At 46.5% G+C, this 15,485-nt stretch overlaps 1 protein-coding gene across 2 annotated transcripts in view; it reads right to left on the reverse strand.

Moving 5' to 3' along the window:
• LOC147461069 (uncharacterized) overlaps window positions 1–13,874 on the reverse strand; it is a 145,628-nt gene extending 131,754 nt beyond the window's left edge. For both annotated transcript variants that reach the window (XM_086508698.1, XM_086508697.1), the window contains exons 1-4: window positions 13,755–13,874; window positions 13,376–13,653; window positions 4,965–5,049; window positions 4,483–4,698 (exon numbers count right to left, since the gene is read on the reverse strand). In XM_086508698.1, coding sequence (XP_086364824.1) covers window positions 4,483–4,698; window positions 4,965–5,049; window positions 13,376–13,653; window positions 13,755–13,814 — 639 coding nt within the window. In that variant the 5' untranslated portion in view covers window positions 13,815–13,874. The remainder of the gene's footprint in view (window positions 1–4,482; window positions 4,699–4,964; window positions 5,050–13,375; window positions 13,654–13,754) is intronic.
• Between the last annotated feature and the right edge of the window lie 1,611 nt (window positions 13,875–15,485).

Consider the following 15,485-nt stretch of genomic DNA (forward strand, 5'->3'; position numbering starts at 1 on the left):
ATACAACCACACCCCCAGGACCACGCCATCGAGGCCTAGAGGAGTCTGTCTTGATCAGGCCACTGCACAGGGTCGTACTCGCCGTCCTCGACCACCCGGGCCTCGACCCAGACCCCGCCATTTGCACCAAATCAGAGGCATCATCGCTCAACATCGGAGACGAGTGCCACCTTTCAGAGACCTCTCTATACTGGATCTACCCATCTGGGATATCCTGGGATAGAGGACAAGGAGATAGAAGTTGATGGTCAGATTTGGATGGGATCAGTCATGTATTTGTACATATTCTCAGTTTTAGCTTAGTTTTAGCTTTGTAGACTCAAACATCACTATGATGTTGAGTAGATCTTTTTTCTGTTTCAGTAGACGAGAGATGTATTACCAGATGTATAGTTTCTTGTCTCATGGGCCATTTTGGCTCTTTCGAGACGTTAATATATCTTTCTTTCTTTCTTTCTCTCTCTCTCACAGCAACAGTGGAAGATTACAGCTTTCTTTCAATCACAGACAGAGGAGTCCAAGCAGCCCCAGCAACATAACAACACCAAAGGCACTAGAGGCATACTGCTTGATCGGGCGATAGAGTTGGGGCGGTCACGTCGCCCACGGATGAGGGGGTCCTCTCGACATCGACGCAGATTGCGACAGAGGATCCATACTGGCGCGACATAGGAGCCATCCCGACAGAGTGCCTACCTTGGAGGACATTGAATCTAAGAATTGGATAGTGTAAGGGGGTACCATGGTTGGAGAAAGACTCCGATAAGTAGAGAGGGCAGTGAATTTTGCAGGGAGGGGATTCTGATGGAGAGGATGGCCAAGGAGGTGCGGCGGAGCTATGAATGCGATGCATGTATACCATGGTGGATGAAGATGCCGCTGAAAAATTGATAGGACTTATGCAAGGTGCAAGCGGGTGTGCTACTGAGTGTGCTGCAGGTAATGTGCGCGTGTGGGGTAAACTTGCAGAAAGACTTTGAGTGTGCTAATTGTGAAGTGGGTGTGTTTGCAGAGTGTGCAAGTCCTAATTGTGAATTGTGTGTGTTTGCAAAGTGGAGATTTACAATATAATATGTAGTGTGGGTAGGGTTGTCAGGTATCCTCCTGATCAATACTCGCAATTGCAGGCTCGAATGGGGCTAATTGCCACGCTGGCTGATGTTGTAAAATTAGCATTAATCAAAGGTTTACTTTTTTTATTAACTATCGCTGGTTTTTCCACATCAGCTGAAGGTAAAAAAATCTTTTCGTGAGATGAGCTATGGGCAACGTGAGTAGCTCTGTGTCCCAATGTGGGGCTGATAGGAGGAAGGGGGTTTATGGAGAGGCTCCTATTGGTAGTTGAGGCTGCATGAGCTGCATCAGATGTGGGTGAAATGCAATGTCCGAGGGAGGGGGGGGGGGGCTTCGCCGGGTGCGCAAGAGGAGGCGGCTCAGTACAAGGGGCCATGAGTGTAGATGGGAGCGAGGATGGTGACTGTTGCAAAAGCTGCTTCTCATGAAAGACAGCAGAGCGACTATGTAAGAAGCGGCGAGCAGAGGGTTGGTAGAGGCAATACGCTTTCACACCAAAGCGATCACCATAGAAAACGAAGATGCTTTTGATAGCACGAGACGCGAGCTTTGTTGATGGCCAGGTATCCAAGGCATAAGCCGGAGAACCAAAAATGCGAAGATGTGAAATATCACGTGGGTGGCCGAACCATAGTGTGTAGGGTGTGGTGACTGGATTGGCGGTGCTGACGAGCCAATTCTGGAAGTAGCAAGCGGTGGCGACCGCTTCCTCCCAATATGCAAGTGAGCAGTGATGAGCCAATTCTGGAGGTAGCAAGCAGTGGCAACAGCTTCCTCCCAATATGCAAGTGAGAGGTGTGTAGCTTGGACCACGGTGCATGCAGCATCCATAAGTGTGCGATTCTTGCGTTCTGCAACACCATTTTGTTGTAGACAATCGGAGATAGTAAACTCATGTCGAATCCTAGCTTCTTGGCACAGTTGGAATTCACGAGAAGTGTACTCTCCCCCGTTGTCAATACGTAGCTTCTAGATCTGGCGATCATGTTGATTTTCCACTTCTTGCTTGTAATGTCTGAACATGTCGATGACAGATGATTTGGGCGCCAAAAAATAGATTCATGTGAAGCGAGAATAGTCATTTATGCAATTGAGAAAGTACTTGTTTCCAGTGAGAGAGTTGGTGGGCATGGGACCACAAAGATCAGAGTGAATGAGTTCTAAAGCTGATGTGGCTCATGTGTGACTGCAAGGAAATGGTTGCTGATGAGCTTTAGCTAATGCACAAGCTTCACAAAAAGTGAGAGGAGAGCTAGATGAAAACCTATGACAAGCTTGCGATTTTTGACTTTTTGTAAGATATGACTAGATGCGTGTCCTAAGCGATAATGTCATTTAGTGGTAGTAGGCTGTAGCTTGTGCAGGGGTATGTGCAGATAATGCAAGTGAATGTGCATAAGAGCTAGAAGTGCCAAGCGGATAGAGAGGACCTTTCCTTGCAACATGAAGTGTTATGATTTTCCGAAAGAGTCTTGAGCAAGAAGTTTGCAACTACTTTTAGTGAATTGGAGGTTGACACCTTGTAAGCTCACTAACAGAAATGAGATTCTTTGTAAGTCCTGGAACATAATAGACATTAGAAATGGTTGTCTTGCAACCATTGAAGATTGTGATCTCCACATCTCCATATGCTTTTGCAAGCTGTATGCTGTCATCTCCAAGAGAGACCTCAAGTGGGCGGCCTGAGTACTTGACATTGGTGAGCCACTCATAGTGATGAGTCATGTGATGAGTGGCACCAGTGTCAAGGAGCCAAGTATCTGGTGAAGAACAACTTATAGTAGCAGCATATAATTGAAGAGGTGCATGATAGGTATCACCTGAGTAATTTGTAATCTCTGTGGAGTGAACTTGAGCTCGATGAGTACCACCATGAGGATATTAGTTACCACCCGGAGTTACCATAGTAAGATGTTGGGTTCCCCCCTTGAGGATAATACCCTTGCGGAGCAGGGAGGAGATTGTTGCTTGGATTTGCAATCTTTTTCGAGGTGGCCATAGCGATGACACTTGTTGCAATGTTTTTGTTGCTTCTTTGGGCCGTGGTGTTGATGCTGCTTGGACGAAAATTGAGGCTTCTTGGTATCCTTATGGTGTTTTGTGGTCCTAGCTGTAGTAGCAAGTGCTACAGACTTCCGAGAGCCAGAGCTTTGCTCTCGTAGAGTCTCCTCTTGCTAAATCTTAGCCACCAAACCTTGGAGTTGCAGGTTCTCCACAGTGGCTTGGATGGTAATAAATGCTCTCCAAGAAGCGGGCAGAGCAGCGAGTAGAAGCATAGACTGCAACTACCCGGGGATCTCTAATGCAGAGATAAGGACCTCATCAAGAAGGGCCTGCCAGTATCTAGTAATTTGGCAGTGACTTCATGTTCCTGCATGTTGGTGTTGACGAGTCTCTTGATAAGGGAGACTCAATAGAGGAGGTCAGTATGCTTGTAGCTACGCTCAAAGAATTGGCTCAAGCATTGGTAAGATTTTTTACCACTTGCACTTGCCTGTCATGGCAGTGCTGTATGAGCTCCACTTGAGCACTTATATCTCGGGCTTTCCATGCTTCATATGCCTCGATCTCACCACGAGGTGCTGGTTCTTTGGGTGACTCTGGCACAAGGGTCATGCTTGAGATAATATCTCAAAGACGGAGTTGCTTGATACAAAGCTCCGTTCACAACTTCCATAATTGGTAGTTTGTACCATTGAGCTTATCTATGGTGTGCGCGGCTTGTAAAAGTTAGAAAAAGCAAAAGAGGAAGCTATGTCAGCCATTGCAAGGTTCCGGATTCCTTGAAATGGAGAGGCTAGCTTAATGGGCTCAAGATGCTAGAGGGAGCTCAAGAGTGAATGCTAATGAAGATTAGTGGAGCTCTGACACCATGTGGAAACTAATCAACTTTAACCTTAACACTAACTGAAAGAGATAACTGAATAGAGACAAGCCTGAATGACAAGACAAATAGAAGAGAACACACCAAGACTGATTTCACTACTGATGATAAAATGACAAGATACAATGTCTTTATATACAATCCTACAAGAGGTGCTAGGTGTGGTAGGTGTGATTGGGATTACTTGTAAAGTGACTACAATGAAGGGAAAGTAAATCCCATTGATCAAGGGTAGGTAATCCCATTGATCTAGGATAGGTGAATCTAGATCTAGAAAGTAAAGGCAAAGTAGGTGAATCTAATCCACCATTACAACTCAATACAAGGATGACTTGGGAGCCTATTCACAAGATAATTCAACATAATAGTAGTGCTGGAACATAATTTGTTTTAGCTTTGAAATACATAGAAATGGAACCCTGTAATCATGCAGCTAGTGTGTAGAGAACATGAGGTGTCTCCTGAGTACCATACAGAGTTAGAGCCAACAGTACCCATAAACTAGAGAAAGCAAGCAACTTTACCTTACAATGAAGTATTCCATTATGTAGACCTGTTGCTTGAAAACCAAACGGTCTTGCAGATGCTCCCAAAAATGTCACACTTGGACACCATATGTTTGTGTGTGAGTAAAGGTACACAAAATTTTGATTGCTTTCTGCAAGAATAAAAATCTGACTGTCATTCACATCCCAAAGAACTGCTTCTAAAGCTCCTTTGAATCCTGTTACTGGCAGCACCTGCATGAATTTTGACATCTCTTTCAAAGAGTTGTACCAAGAAATTTGACTACAGCATATTACTCTTCCTGAATCTTGTCCTTGAGCTCTTTCTGAATCTCATCGTTCAATATGCCTTTGCAAAGGTTCCTATTAACAAGGCTAGCAATAGTGCAGAACCAAGAACTACTATAGTTCGTCATGACATAAAAAAGACACAACGAAAGGCTTGGCAATGAGGAATTCCTTGAGAAAAAAAATGTCAAAAATACAAAACCATGGAGAACCTGATCGTTGAAGGGATTGAAGAGGTAAATCGAATGATGTTCATCTTCAAAAACCAAACGAGAGCCACATGGGTTGAGCCAGAGACTGCACATCGAAAAAAAAGATGTTTAAATACACCACCTTTGACACATAAGCACTAAAAACCAGCCTATGTGTTAGTGGATCTAAAGATTATGCTTAGCTTAGAGCGATACATATCCTATCCAGTTTTATTATTTTACAGTGGACACTTTCTCAATGCCTCTACCAAGCCTGCTGCAACCCACAACTTATATCTCATAAGAAAAAAAAACTACTAAATATTAAGGTGCCAATTGAAAAGTAAAATAACCTTGTGCGTTTTGCAACTGGCAATATTATTCCATCACAGACAATGAAAGCCTTGCAGAAGAGTACATCTCAATATTTTCTTGCTACTATGCAGCCTTTTTTTGTACAAACAAGATCCTTCTATTAGTTTTTAAACTGCCTAATGGGTTACGGCTACCCTATCCAGAGGGTACACTTTACAACAAAAAAGAGGGGGGGAGACTCCTGCAATGAAAGACAAAATCACAAAATGTGAGGTGGGAAGAATCATGCAAGTGGCCTGTAGTGCCAATAAATGTCATGATCCACCATGCGAGGATTATGTATACTAATCCTAGAGAGATTAAGTTGTAGCGCGGATAATGTGTCGTGCTCTCTACAGTGTGGGTGCCCCTCAGTGCAATGTGCGTGACAATCTCACTCAAACCAATGGAAACTCTCTCAAGCAGAATGAAACACAGAAACAAGGGATAACAACAGAGACACAACAGTGGACCAGAACATGTGGACTCGACTAGCTCAAAGAACCATGTACAGACTCTGGCGTGGCAGCACACTCAGCTCCAGCCCAGGACTCATAGGTACAATGGGGTGTCGAGGCTCAGATGTGCAGGGATGATGAAGATGTGCTCTGTGCATAGACTCACTGCCCTCTCGACGATGCTGGACCAAAGGTGAAGAAAAATGATAAGATAACCAACCGCTACTACTCATATGTACCACCGTAAAGAGCCACCAACGGCTCATAAATGTCAGCCATGTGGTGACCTGGCCACGAGGTCCACTAGGCCACCGTCGGTCATCGATAGGTACCCTGCCACGTGTCACTCCCAGACCAGACGTCCGTCCAGAGGGTCCGTCCAGTGTGAACCAGTCCCAGTGTAACCCACTGTCCAATTGTATGTCGTGTGAAGTGACACTGTAGCCTTGCTACAGGTTGCCCCGCACAAGACCGCTCACCGTCTCGGTGAGAGGAATACTGAAAAAACTGTGAAAGAAAACCACTAGGTGCTGCATCCGTACATTTCTTGAAGCAGGTGCTAGGCCCAACCATGACCTTACATGCCTCAAAAGTGGAGTAAAACACTGTCCTGCTTGCAACGCCTTAAGCCTTTGAATAGGCAAGAACCCAATATGATTGCATAGTCCAAGAATCCCAATCGGCAAAACAGACTGAGGCTCCTCAGCAAAGAGATATGCTCGGTTTGGATCCAACGCATCTTTATCCTCCATAACTATAGTGAGAAGAAAATGACCTGGTCCGCACTTGCAGATGAAATTGTCGAAAAGAGGGATGATCAGAAGCTCGAGTAATAACGCGATGCGGTTAAGCTCCATCTTAATGGCAAAACGAAAAGCATTAACGACATTGTGATGGCAACCAGGTGAATGCTTGAAAGCCCCAAGGAAACAGCCAAAAAGGTTCATAAACTTGCTGCTGTGATCGGATTACACAAAATTTCTCTGCCCCTTTGTGCAGCATGCCATGTATTTACCATGACGAGGATCGCATTTTGCCATCATTGACGATGGCTCAAATGCGTTGGTTATCTCTGCAACGGACAACTGCTCATGATAGGCCTTAGCTGCCGAAATCACTGGGGCATATGATGAAAGCATGAAGTGAATTCTGGGGTAAGTAACCAGGTTGGTTCATCAATCACGGTGGGCTGTAAATCAACAAACACAGCTCGAGGAACATGCTTTCCCGCTCCCATCTCGTCTCATTGAAGAAGGTGTTAAAGGCATCATCACCGCCACCAACAATCTTGTTACTGGGCATCTGTCCATCTGGATAGAGCTCCCAGCAAGCATTTTGACCTGGATGCCAGTCTGACCAGGGGCGAGGGGAGCTGGTTAGGGCCGAGGCAAGGGAGGGGGTGGGTAGGGGCGAGGGGGGGTTAGGTAGGGGCGAGGGTGGGGAGGGAGGGCTAGATAGGGGCGAGGGGGAAGGGGGAGTGGGTAGGGGCGAGGGGAGGTGAGGGGGAGGGTAGGGGCGAGGGGGGAGGGTGAAGGGGTGGGTAGGGGCGAGGGCAAGGGAGGGGAGGGTAGGGGCGAGAGGGGGTAGGTAGGGGCGAGGACTAAGGGGGTGGGTAGGGGCGAGAGGGGGGGGGGGGGGGGTAGGGGCGAGGGGTGAGGGGAGGGTAGGGGCGAGGGCTTAAGGGGGTGGGAGCCAATTGGATTGGGTAGGGGCCAATGGGAGAGGGTAGGGACCGATTGGATTGGGTAGGGGCCGATTGGAGAGGGTAGGGGCGAGGGGATTGGGATTGGGTATGGACCAATTGGAGAGGGTAGGGGCGAGGGGATTGGGATTGGGTATGGACCAATTGGAGAGGGTAGGGGCGATAGGGACCAACTCGAGGGGGTAGGGACCGATTGGATTGGGTAGGGCCGATTGGAGAGGGTAGGGACCAATTCGAGAGGGTAGGGACCGATTGGATTGGGTAGGGGCCGATTGGAGAGGGTAAGGGCAAGGGGATTGGGATTGGGTATGGACCAATTGGAGAGGGTAGGGGCGAGGGAATTGGGATTGGGTATGGACCAATTGGAGAGGGTAGGGGCGAGGGGATTGGGGTAGGGGCCAATTGGAGGTGGATTGGGAAGGGACGAGAGAGGAAGGGTAGGGTGAATGAAGGTTGGGTAGGGGCGAGTGGGCAAGGGGAAGGGACTTAGGGCGAGAGCGAGGGTAGTGATGGGGACTAGGCGAGGGGGAGAGTAGGGCGAGGGCGAGGGGGAGAGGGGGAGGGAGGGTGAGGGACAGAGGGTAGATAGTGGCAAACAAAGAGCACCCAGCTATCAGGAGCAATACAGCTATCAAGATCTTGGAATTCATCTTGCAGGACGGGCTCTGAGAAGGGAGTTTGCTAGACACAGAGGAGAGCTTTCTTCTGGTCAAAGAAGCAGACACCAAAAGGGTTGATGTTTTAGGGGGGGTGAACTCCTGTAGAGGAGGTTTCTACTGCTGCCATGCTTCTTCATAGGCTCAAGTGGCACATTAGATTTAGTTACTGTGGAATCATTTGAAGAGGGTGTTCTTTCAGGCGAAGAGTGAATAGAGACTCCATAACAAGGCATAGATTTTGTGGCCTCCACCCACTTGAGCAAATCTTCATCTGACCCTTCAGGTGTAATAGGCTGTTCTTGTTTAGGTTTGGTTTCCATTGACAAAGAAACTTGCTGCACCACGGGATCCATACCACCTTCTAAGAGAATGGGTTGCATCGAGGAGCCAGAATTATGTATCCACATTGCATCATTTCCCCAATTGTGGAGTGCTTTAGTGTGTCGCAGCCAGGGTCTTCCAATAAGCAAGGGAAATCCGCCCTCAACCTGGGGAAGACGAACCACCACAAAATCCAAGTTAAAAGTAAAGTCTTGTACCTGCAGAGGCACATTGTCCACTATGCCCACTAGGTAGACTGTCCGTTGGTCGGCCAATGTAACTGTGAAGGGAGCAGGGCGAGTAGGCTGTAGACCTAGAGCTAACATAGTGAACTCGGGCATCAGGTTGATGCCAGATCCACCATCCACTATCACTCCTGAGAATTTCCGACCCAAAACAGACACTGTCAGGCGAGGGCTTCTATAATCAGTGAGTGGAGCAGCGGGATTCGATATCACTGGGAGGTGCCCGCCACTAGGACCTGCTCCAAGATAAAGTGACTGAATAACAGCAAGGGTGTCACTTCTAAAACTTGCATCTAGCCGCAGCATGTCATAGAGGGACACTTCTCTGAAGGTGTTCTTCAAGACTGTCTCTGCTGTAAGCTTTTCCTGTTCTACCTGTTGTTCCTCTGGTACCTTGATCTTCTGTAGATCGGAAACTGCTTCCAAGAAAGCTTCATCAATATCTGAGAGCAAGGATTTGGATTCCTTCATGGCACTGGGGGATGGCTTGTTTACAGCTGCAGGCAGGGTATCCACAGGTGTGACAATGTGTGGGGGAGTTGAACTTGATGGAATGCTAAGACCGAGAGCGGCTCTCTGGGCCCGGGTGAGGACGCCTGATGGCTCCTCTGCCAACTACAGCGGCTTATTTTGAGGGATAACCACGTGGGTAGAAGGGGGCGGCTGAGAAACAGTGCTCATTGCTATCAAGTTGAGCTTGGGAAAGGCGAATTCATTCTCGCTTTGACTTGAGTTCGAAGCCGTGGATGCACGAAGTTTAGGGCAATCCTTACTGTAGTGATCCTTCGTTTCAGGGCAATGACGGCAAGGAGGGGACCCTTCTGGCAGGGGACATTTGCTTTGGTAATGCCCATATTCCCCGCATCTGTAGCACCAAATGGGCCGATTCAAAGGGCGAGTCGAAGGGCGAAGTGGTCCTTGCTCCTGGTGCATTGAGTTTGAGGTGGAGGCATAGAAGCTTTGAGGAGGTGATGAGAGAGCAGGGGTATGATAAAAGCTCTGAGATGGAAAAGTACTTGGCATATCTTGCATAGGAGGGGCTGTCAACAAAGGTGGCATATGGTGTGGATGGCCACAAGGAGAAACCATGTTAGATGCAGGTGTTGGCCCTTGTTGAAGAGTAGGACCAAGACTTTGCTGTATTTGTCGCAATCCCTTGAGGTAGTAACAATCCTTGTCCTCATGTCCAGATTTTTCACAGAAGTGGCAGTAAACTCGAAGGGGGCATTCCTATGGAGGGTGCCCTGGAGAGCGGCATGTGCTACACCAAACCGTAGCCTTAGTCTCTTGCGGACACTTGAGCTCTTCTAGCTCACGCTTAATCTGTTCCAATGCCTCATGATTTGGAGGCTTCTCTTGTCTAAGAGAGAAGGACCTCTCCTCTTGAAGAGCTCGCTGTAACTTTAGGGCTTCCAGCTCCCTGCGTAAAGAAGTTAAAGGATCAGCAGAACTACCTTCCGAGAACATAGAGGGAGTATCTATGTGAGGAGAGTTGCTGAACAGCTTCCTAGACCCCTCTATCCTAGTAGCAGCTGCGATGAACTCCTCGAGAGTGGCGTCAGGTCGGAGACTCTCTCGGAGTTTTTGCTGAGAAGTTTTGGGAAGCGCCTTCTCCACCCACTTTTTAACCATGAATTCACCGGGTTGTTGGGGAAGCTTGGCCACCAGCGACTGAGTTTTAGTCATAAGCTCTGCAAAAGTCTCCTCTGGCTTGAGCACCATGTTGGCCAACTCATCCAACACCTTCTCCTGGTAGTCACCCGGCCTGAACGCTGCACAGAACTATTTTCTTAAGGCTACCCAAGTTGCAAAATGGTTCTCTGCAAATTGGTTGTACCATTTATCTGCTAGGCCATCCAAGGTGGATGGAAATAGTACCAAATAAGCATCTTCTCTGTTCAGACCACGTCCCCTACAGAGAGATACAAATCTTCTTGCATAGTCACCAGCATCTTCTGAAGAAAGCCCTTTGAAGGTAGGGAACTTGATGTTTACCTTGGCCGAAACACTAGCTAGTGGCTCCATGATTCCTTGCTGAGCCTGTTGCTCTATAGCTTGCTGTATCAGAATAGGAGAGCGCTTTACTGGAGAAGGTGATCGGGAAGATGGGGAACCTGATGAAGGAATGGGTGATGTGGTATGTGGAGGTATAGGTGATGAGGTTGAAGGATTTCTACAAGGTGTCAAAGGTCGTCTTCTGTGATAGAACTTCAGAGGGCTCAGTAGTACGCTTTGACGCTCGACTGACCTCCTTGTATGTGTCATGCAGTGACCACCAGTCCAACCAAGCTTGGGGCAAGAAAACTTGTGACAGGTCTAGACTCCACCAGACCAGACCAGACCAGGTAAGTGACTAGACCCGGCTGGACCGGGGACGAGACCAGGGACGAGGAGGACTAGACCAGGGTTGAGGAGGTCTAGACCACGGCGAGAGAGGACCAAACCAACAAGACGAGAGACTAGACCAGCTAGATTAAGCTGTCAAGGGTGAAACTGAACCAGACCAACAGGCTGCACAGGCAAGGCGAAGAAACCAGCTACTCACTAGAGTGAGACTTCAGTTGAGGTCCCACCGTGATCACCAAAATGAGAGCACCTGTAACGCGGATAACGTGTCGTGCTCTCTACAGTGTGGGTGCCCCTCAGTGCAATGTGCGTGACAATCTCACTCAAACCAATGGAAACTCTCTCAAACAGAATGAAACACAGAAACAAGGGATAACAACAGAGACACAACAGTGGACCAGAACATGTGGACTCGACTAGCTCAAAGAACCATGTACAGACTCTTGCGTGGCAGCACACTCAGCTCCAGCCCAGGACTCACAGGTACAATGGGGTGTCGAGGCTCAGATGTGCACGGATGGTGAAGATGTGCTCTGTGCATAGACTCACTTCCCTCTCGACGATGCTGGACCAAAGGTGAAGAAAAATGATAAGATAACCAACCGCTACTACTCATATGTACCACCGTAAAGAGCCACCAACGGCTCATAAATGTCAGCCATGTGGTGACCTGGCCACGAGGTCCACTAGGCCACCGTCGGTCGTCGGTAGGTACCCTGCCACATGTCACTCCCAGACCAGACGTCCGTCCAGAGGGTCCGTCCAGTGTGAACCAGTCCCAGTGTAACCCACTGTCCAATATATGTCCTGTGAAGTGACACTGTAGCCCTGCTACATAAGTGTTAATACTCATGATTAAGACTTTTGACCGAGACAGAAACTAGAATAAATGTTTGATTAATTGATTCAACAGTGTTACAATAGGATCCTTATGTAGGAGAAAAAGACAAACTATTCGTTGTTTTTTGAAGCCTAAGTGAAGGTGCAAAATGTACATAGACTATGTACAAGAGAAACTGCCACAACATCACCAAGTGATCACAATCCCTCTCCCCCTTAGACCTTCAGCCATTCATTGTCTTTTAGACTTGTCGGTCGATCCCTTTCTCTTGCAAGCTTCTCTCCCTCTCTACAAACTCCAAGATAGTACAAAGCAAAACATTCACTTCTCCTATTTTAAATTTGGCACTTGCATCGAGAGTATGGCACATCCTGCTCCTTTTTTGGAGTTCCACTTTCTTCATCTTTTTGGTGGTTTTACGATATTTTTGGGCTTTTAAAGAGACCCACACTCGTTTTTAAGGGTAAAGAAGGTATTTTGGCTCCCACGTCGCTCTTCAAGGGCAGCTGATAGCAAGTTTCAGCTTTCTTCAGGCCTGAGGTATTCTTCAAACTTGTCGCCTGGTAATTTGAGAAGCATTAATTGCCACGTGATTGGTTCATAGCACACTCTTCATCTCACCTATGTTCGGCATGAATGTACTTTGCTGTCTGCACCTCTCAGCTTTGCGCCGTTCACTTTCAGGTTGACCTCAACACTCGTAGCCAAACTGTAATGTACATTTAAATACGACTGTTCCTCCAAAGGAAATAAAGGGAGATAGGGAGGTGCAGTCCATCCAAGAAAATCCACTTGAAAGACTAACATCAAATTGTGCATAATTTAATAGCTGACTGTAAAAAAGCTTCTGGAGGTTCATCCAGAAGCTCCAGAAGGTTCTGGAGGTTCATCCCCTAAAAGCATTCCACCAACCATAAACTTAGAGGATGAGGGTCTGATACCTAGACCTCCCTCACGCTTGGCTAGAACAATTGCATGCCATGCTACTTGAGTTCCTGTATCCACAGCGCCATGGGAGCCAGCCGAAAGGAAACTGAAGCTCTCAACCGGTCTGCATAACTGAGTCATACAATTATGAGATATGCCCTAGCAAGCAGCGGTGTAATGATGGTTAACAGCCAGGTTATGAGATGGATGCACAATAAATGAATCAACTTCATCAAAATTGTAAAAACCACGAGTGCAAACAGTTGGAAAGCCCTATTATCATCACCAATGAATATCCCAAATGGTGGCTCGCATCAGCCTCTAATCTTGTAAATGCATCCCTTTCAGAAGTTGGGATTTGATGCACATATTATCTCTAGCCACTCTAAAATTTCCGTGAGACCACTCTTTGGATGATCTTGAATTAAACAGGAAACCATATCGATTCTCTAGCCGCAACACAAAACAAAAAATAAAGAGCGTGGCATCCAAAATCTACTAGCATTGTCTGCATGTCAAGGGACTGAAGAACATATGAAAAATAAAATGGAAATGAACAGAGGGGTGAACATTGTTTACCGCAAAATTCCACAATCCACATGGCAATGCTCTGTAACTGGTAGGGGGCTTTGCTCTTGAAGGGAGAAGTAGAAAATACTCCGTGCTCTGTTACCATAAACGAGAAATTCAGGTGTCAAGCCCATGCAGGTTATGTCTGCTACAGTGTAGCTCTTCTCTGGAAACGAATATGCAGTCCAAGTTTTCCTGTCGCTTCCAGAGAGCTTCTCCTTCTCAACAAGCCTTTCCAGCTCAATCCTTCCCTTGCTAAGGGTTGCCCTGTGCGTCTCCGTTGTCAGCTGCATTTCAAGATGAATTTAGTGTAAGAACACCTCTCTCTCTCTCTCTCTCTCTCTCTCGGCCCCGGGCGGGGGGGGGGGGGGGCAAACAGAGAGCTTACTATGATCTTGGAGTTATCACGAGCTTGAAGGGACTTGCTTTGGTCAGAAGAACGACCCATCCTGAAGTGCGGGAAGAAAATGCTTCCGCCACCTTATGGGCTCGCTCATGTGGTATTTTTTAATTTTTTATCAACCATTCCTAAAAAGAAATCTAGGCTATTTTCTCCAATTTTAGGCGGGCCTGCCCAATGGGCAACACAAATAGCATTTTTATAAACAAATTTTAAAAAAATGGCCTTTGAAAATTACAGGGTTTTTGCAGATTTTCATAACTAAACTTTACAACTTTTCAAAGTTACAAGAAAAAATTCCTAGGTAAAAACCAAAACATAGCGGGTGCATATTGTAATTGTTTCTAGGTTTTCTATGAACATCCCAACAAAGGCCCTAAGAGTTCGGTTGTCTTTTTGCTAGATAAAAGTGTGTCACAAAATTAGAGTTCTATTTATGATTGCTTTAAAAAACAAGGTGAGGAGTCACGAAGGCCTGCTAAAGTACTTAAGGGGCCACAAGAGTTATCAGAAATAGGTCTTAATGAGTGCAATTAAATGTCATTTTTATTGTGTTTTAATATTAAATTGTATTTTTCAAATTTTCAAGGGCAATTAGTGGGGTCTCCAAGTGCTTGCTTTCTCCAACCCTCTAGGGGCAACGCTACCTAAGAAGTGGTCCTTCTGCTCTCCAAGGTGAGGCCTTGGCATATCTAGCGAGAAAGGTGATCAAACATCAACCATCAGCTATGAAAAGTGGTTCGCACCCAATTAGCAGCCTCAACACTTTCAAAGTCCTCAAGAAAGTTGCACGACCATTGGCTTCAAAATTTGAAAGCCAAAGGGAAATTGAAGTGCATAGAAAAGGATAAAGGCAAAGGCCCGTCGGCAAATGTGACACAAGATCCACTAATGGCTAACGAAAGTGGATCGATCAGCACTTAGCTAGCTGTCTTGGCACATTTGGAGTTCTCAAAAAAGTGAAGATGCTTTGTCTCACTCGGAAATGTGAAGCCAAAGGCAAATACAAGAGATCACAAGAGGAAAAAGGCAAAGGTAAGCTTGACAGAGATAGCGGTAACAAAGATTCGACTATGGAGATTGGCATGGCAGTGATGGCACACGTGCCATCCGCCATAGTGGCCAAGATGCCAGATTTCTATCTCGATGGCAATTGTCACCACTTGTTTCAGTCAAAGAGAGGCTTGTGAGCAGCACAGAGTCCAAACTGAGCTTCGTCTATATGATTTGGACCCATGTGTTTGAGTTCAAGTTATTGGTGCTTGAACCCATGGGTCAGAGTTCAAGGCACATGCATCTGATAAGGAAACAACGCAACCTATACAAAACACTATGGATGTACATCAAACAATCCACTGTTGTTGGCCGTATTATGAACAGGATGTGTTCCAAAAGTTCATTGTCTAGGAAAGTTTGGACGTGATGTGTTCACAGTTCATGAAAAAGGATTCTTGGATGTAATGTGGTCTACAGTTCAAGATGGCATTCTTCTCAGATAAAAAGTTGGTGGTAGCATAACCGAGGTATATCAAGTAGAGTGATTAGATGTTGGGGTATCCATGGTAGCTTCTCCATCGATTTGGTGATCTTCCTACATATTTCCACTATGAGCTGCAAAGAGGGTGTTGAAGTTATAGCATCTCAAGTGAATAGCCCAATGTGATCCCAATATGTATTTTGGCTTTAGATATTTATTGTACCTATTTGTCAAAGTTTTGG

This window comes from Adiantum capillus-veneris, chromosome 3 (genome assembly GCF_014529385.1).
Source record: "Adiantum capillus-veneris isolate H3 chromosome 3, ASM1452938v2, whole genome shotgun sequence".
Classification (NCBI taxonomy): Eukaryota; Viridiplantae; Streptophyta; class Polypodiopsida; order Polypodiales; family Pteridaceae; genus Adiantum; species Adiantum capillus-veneris.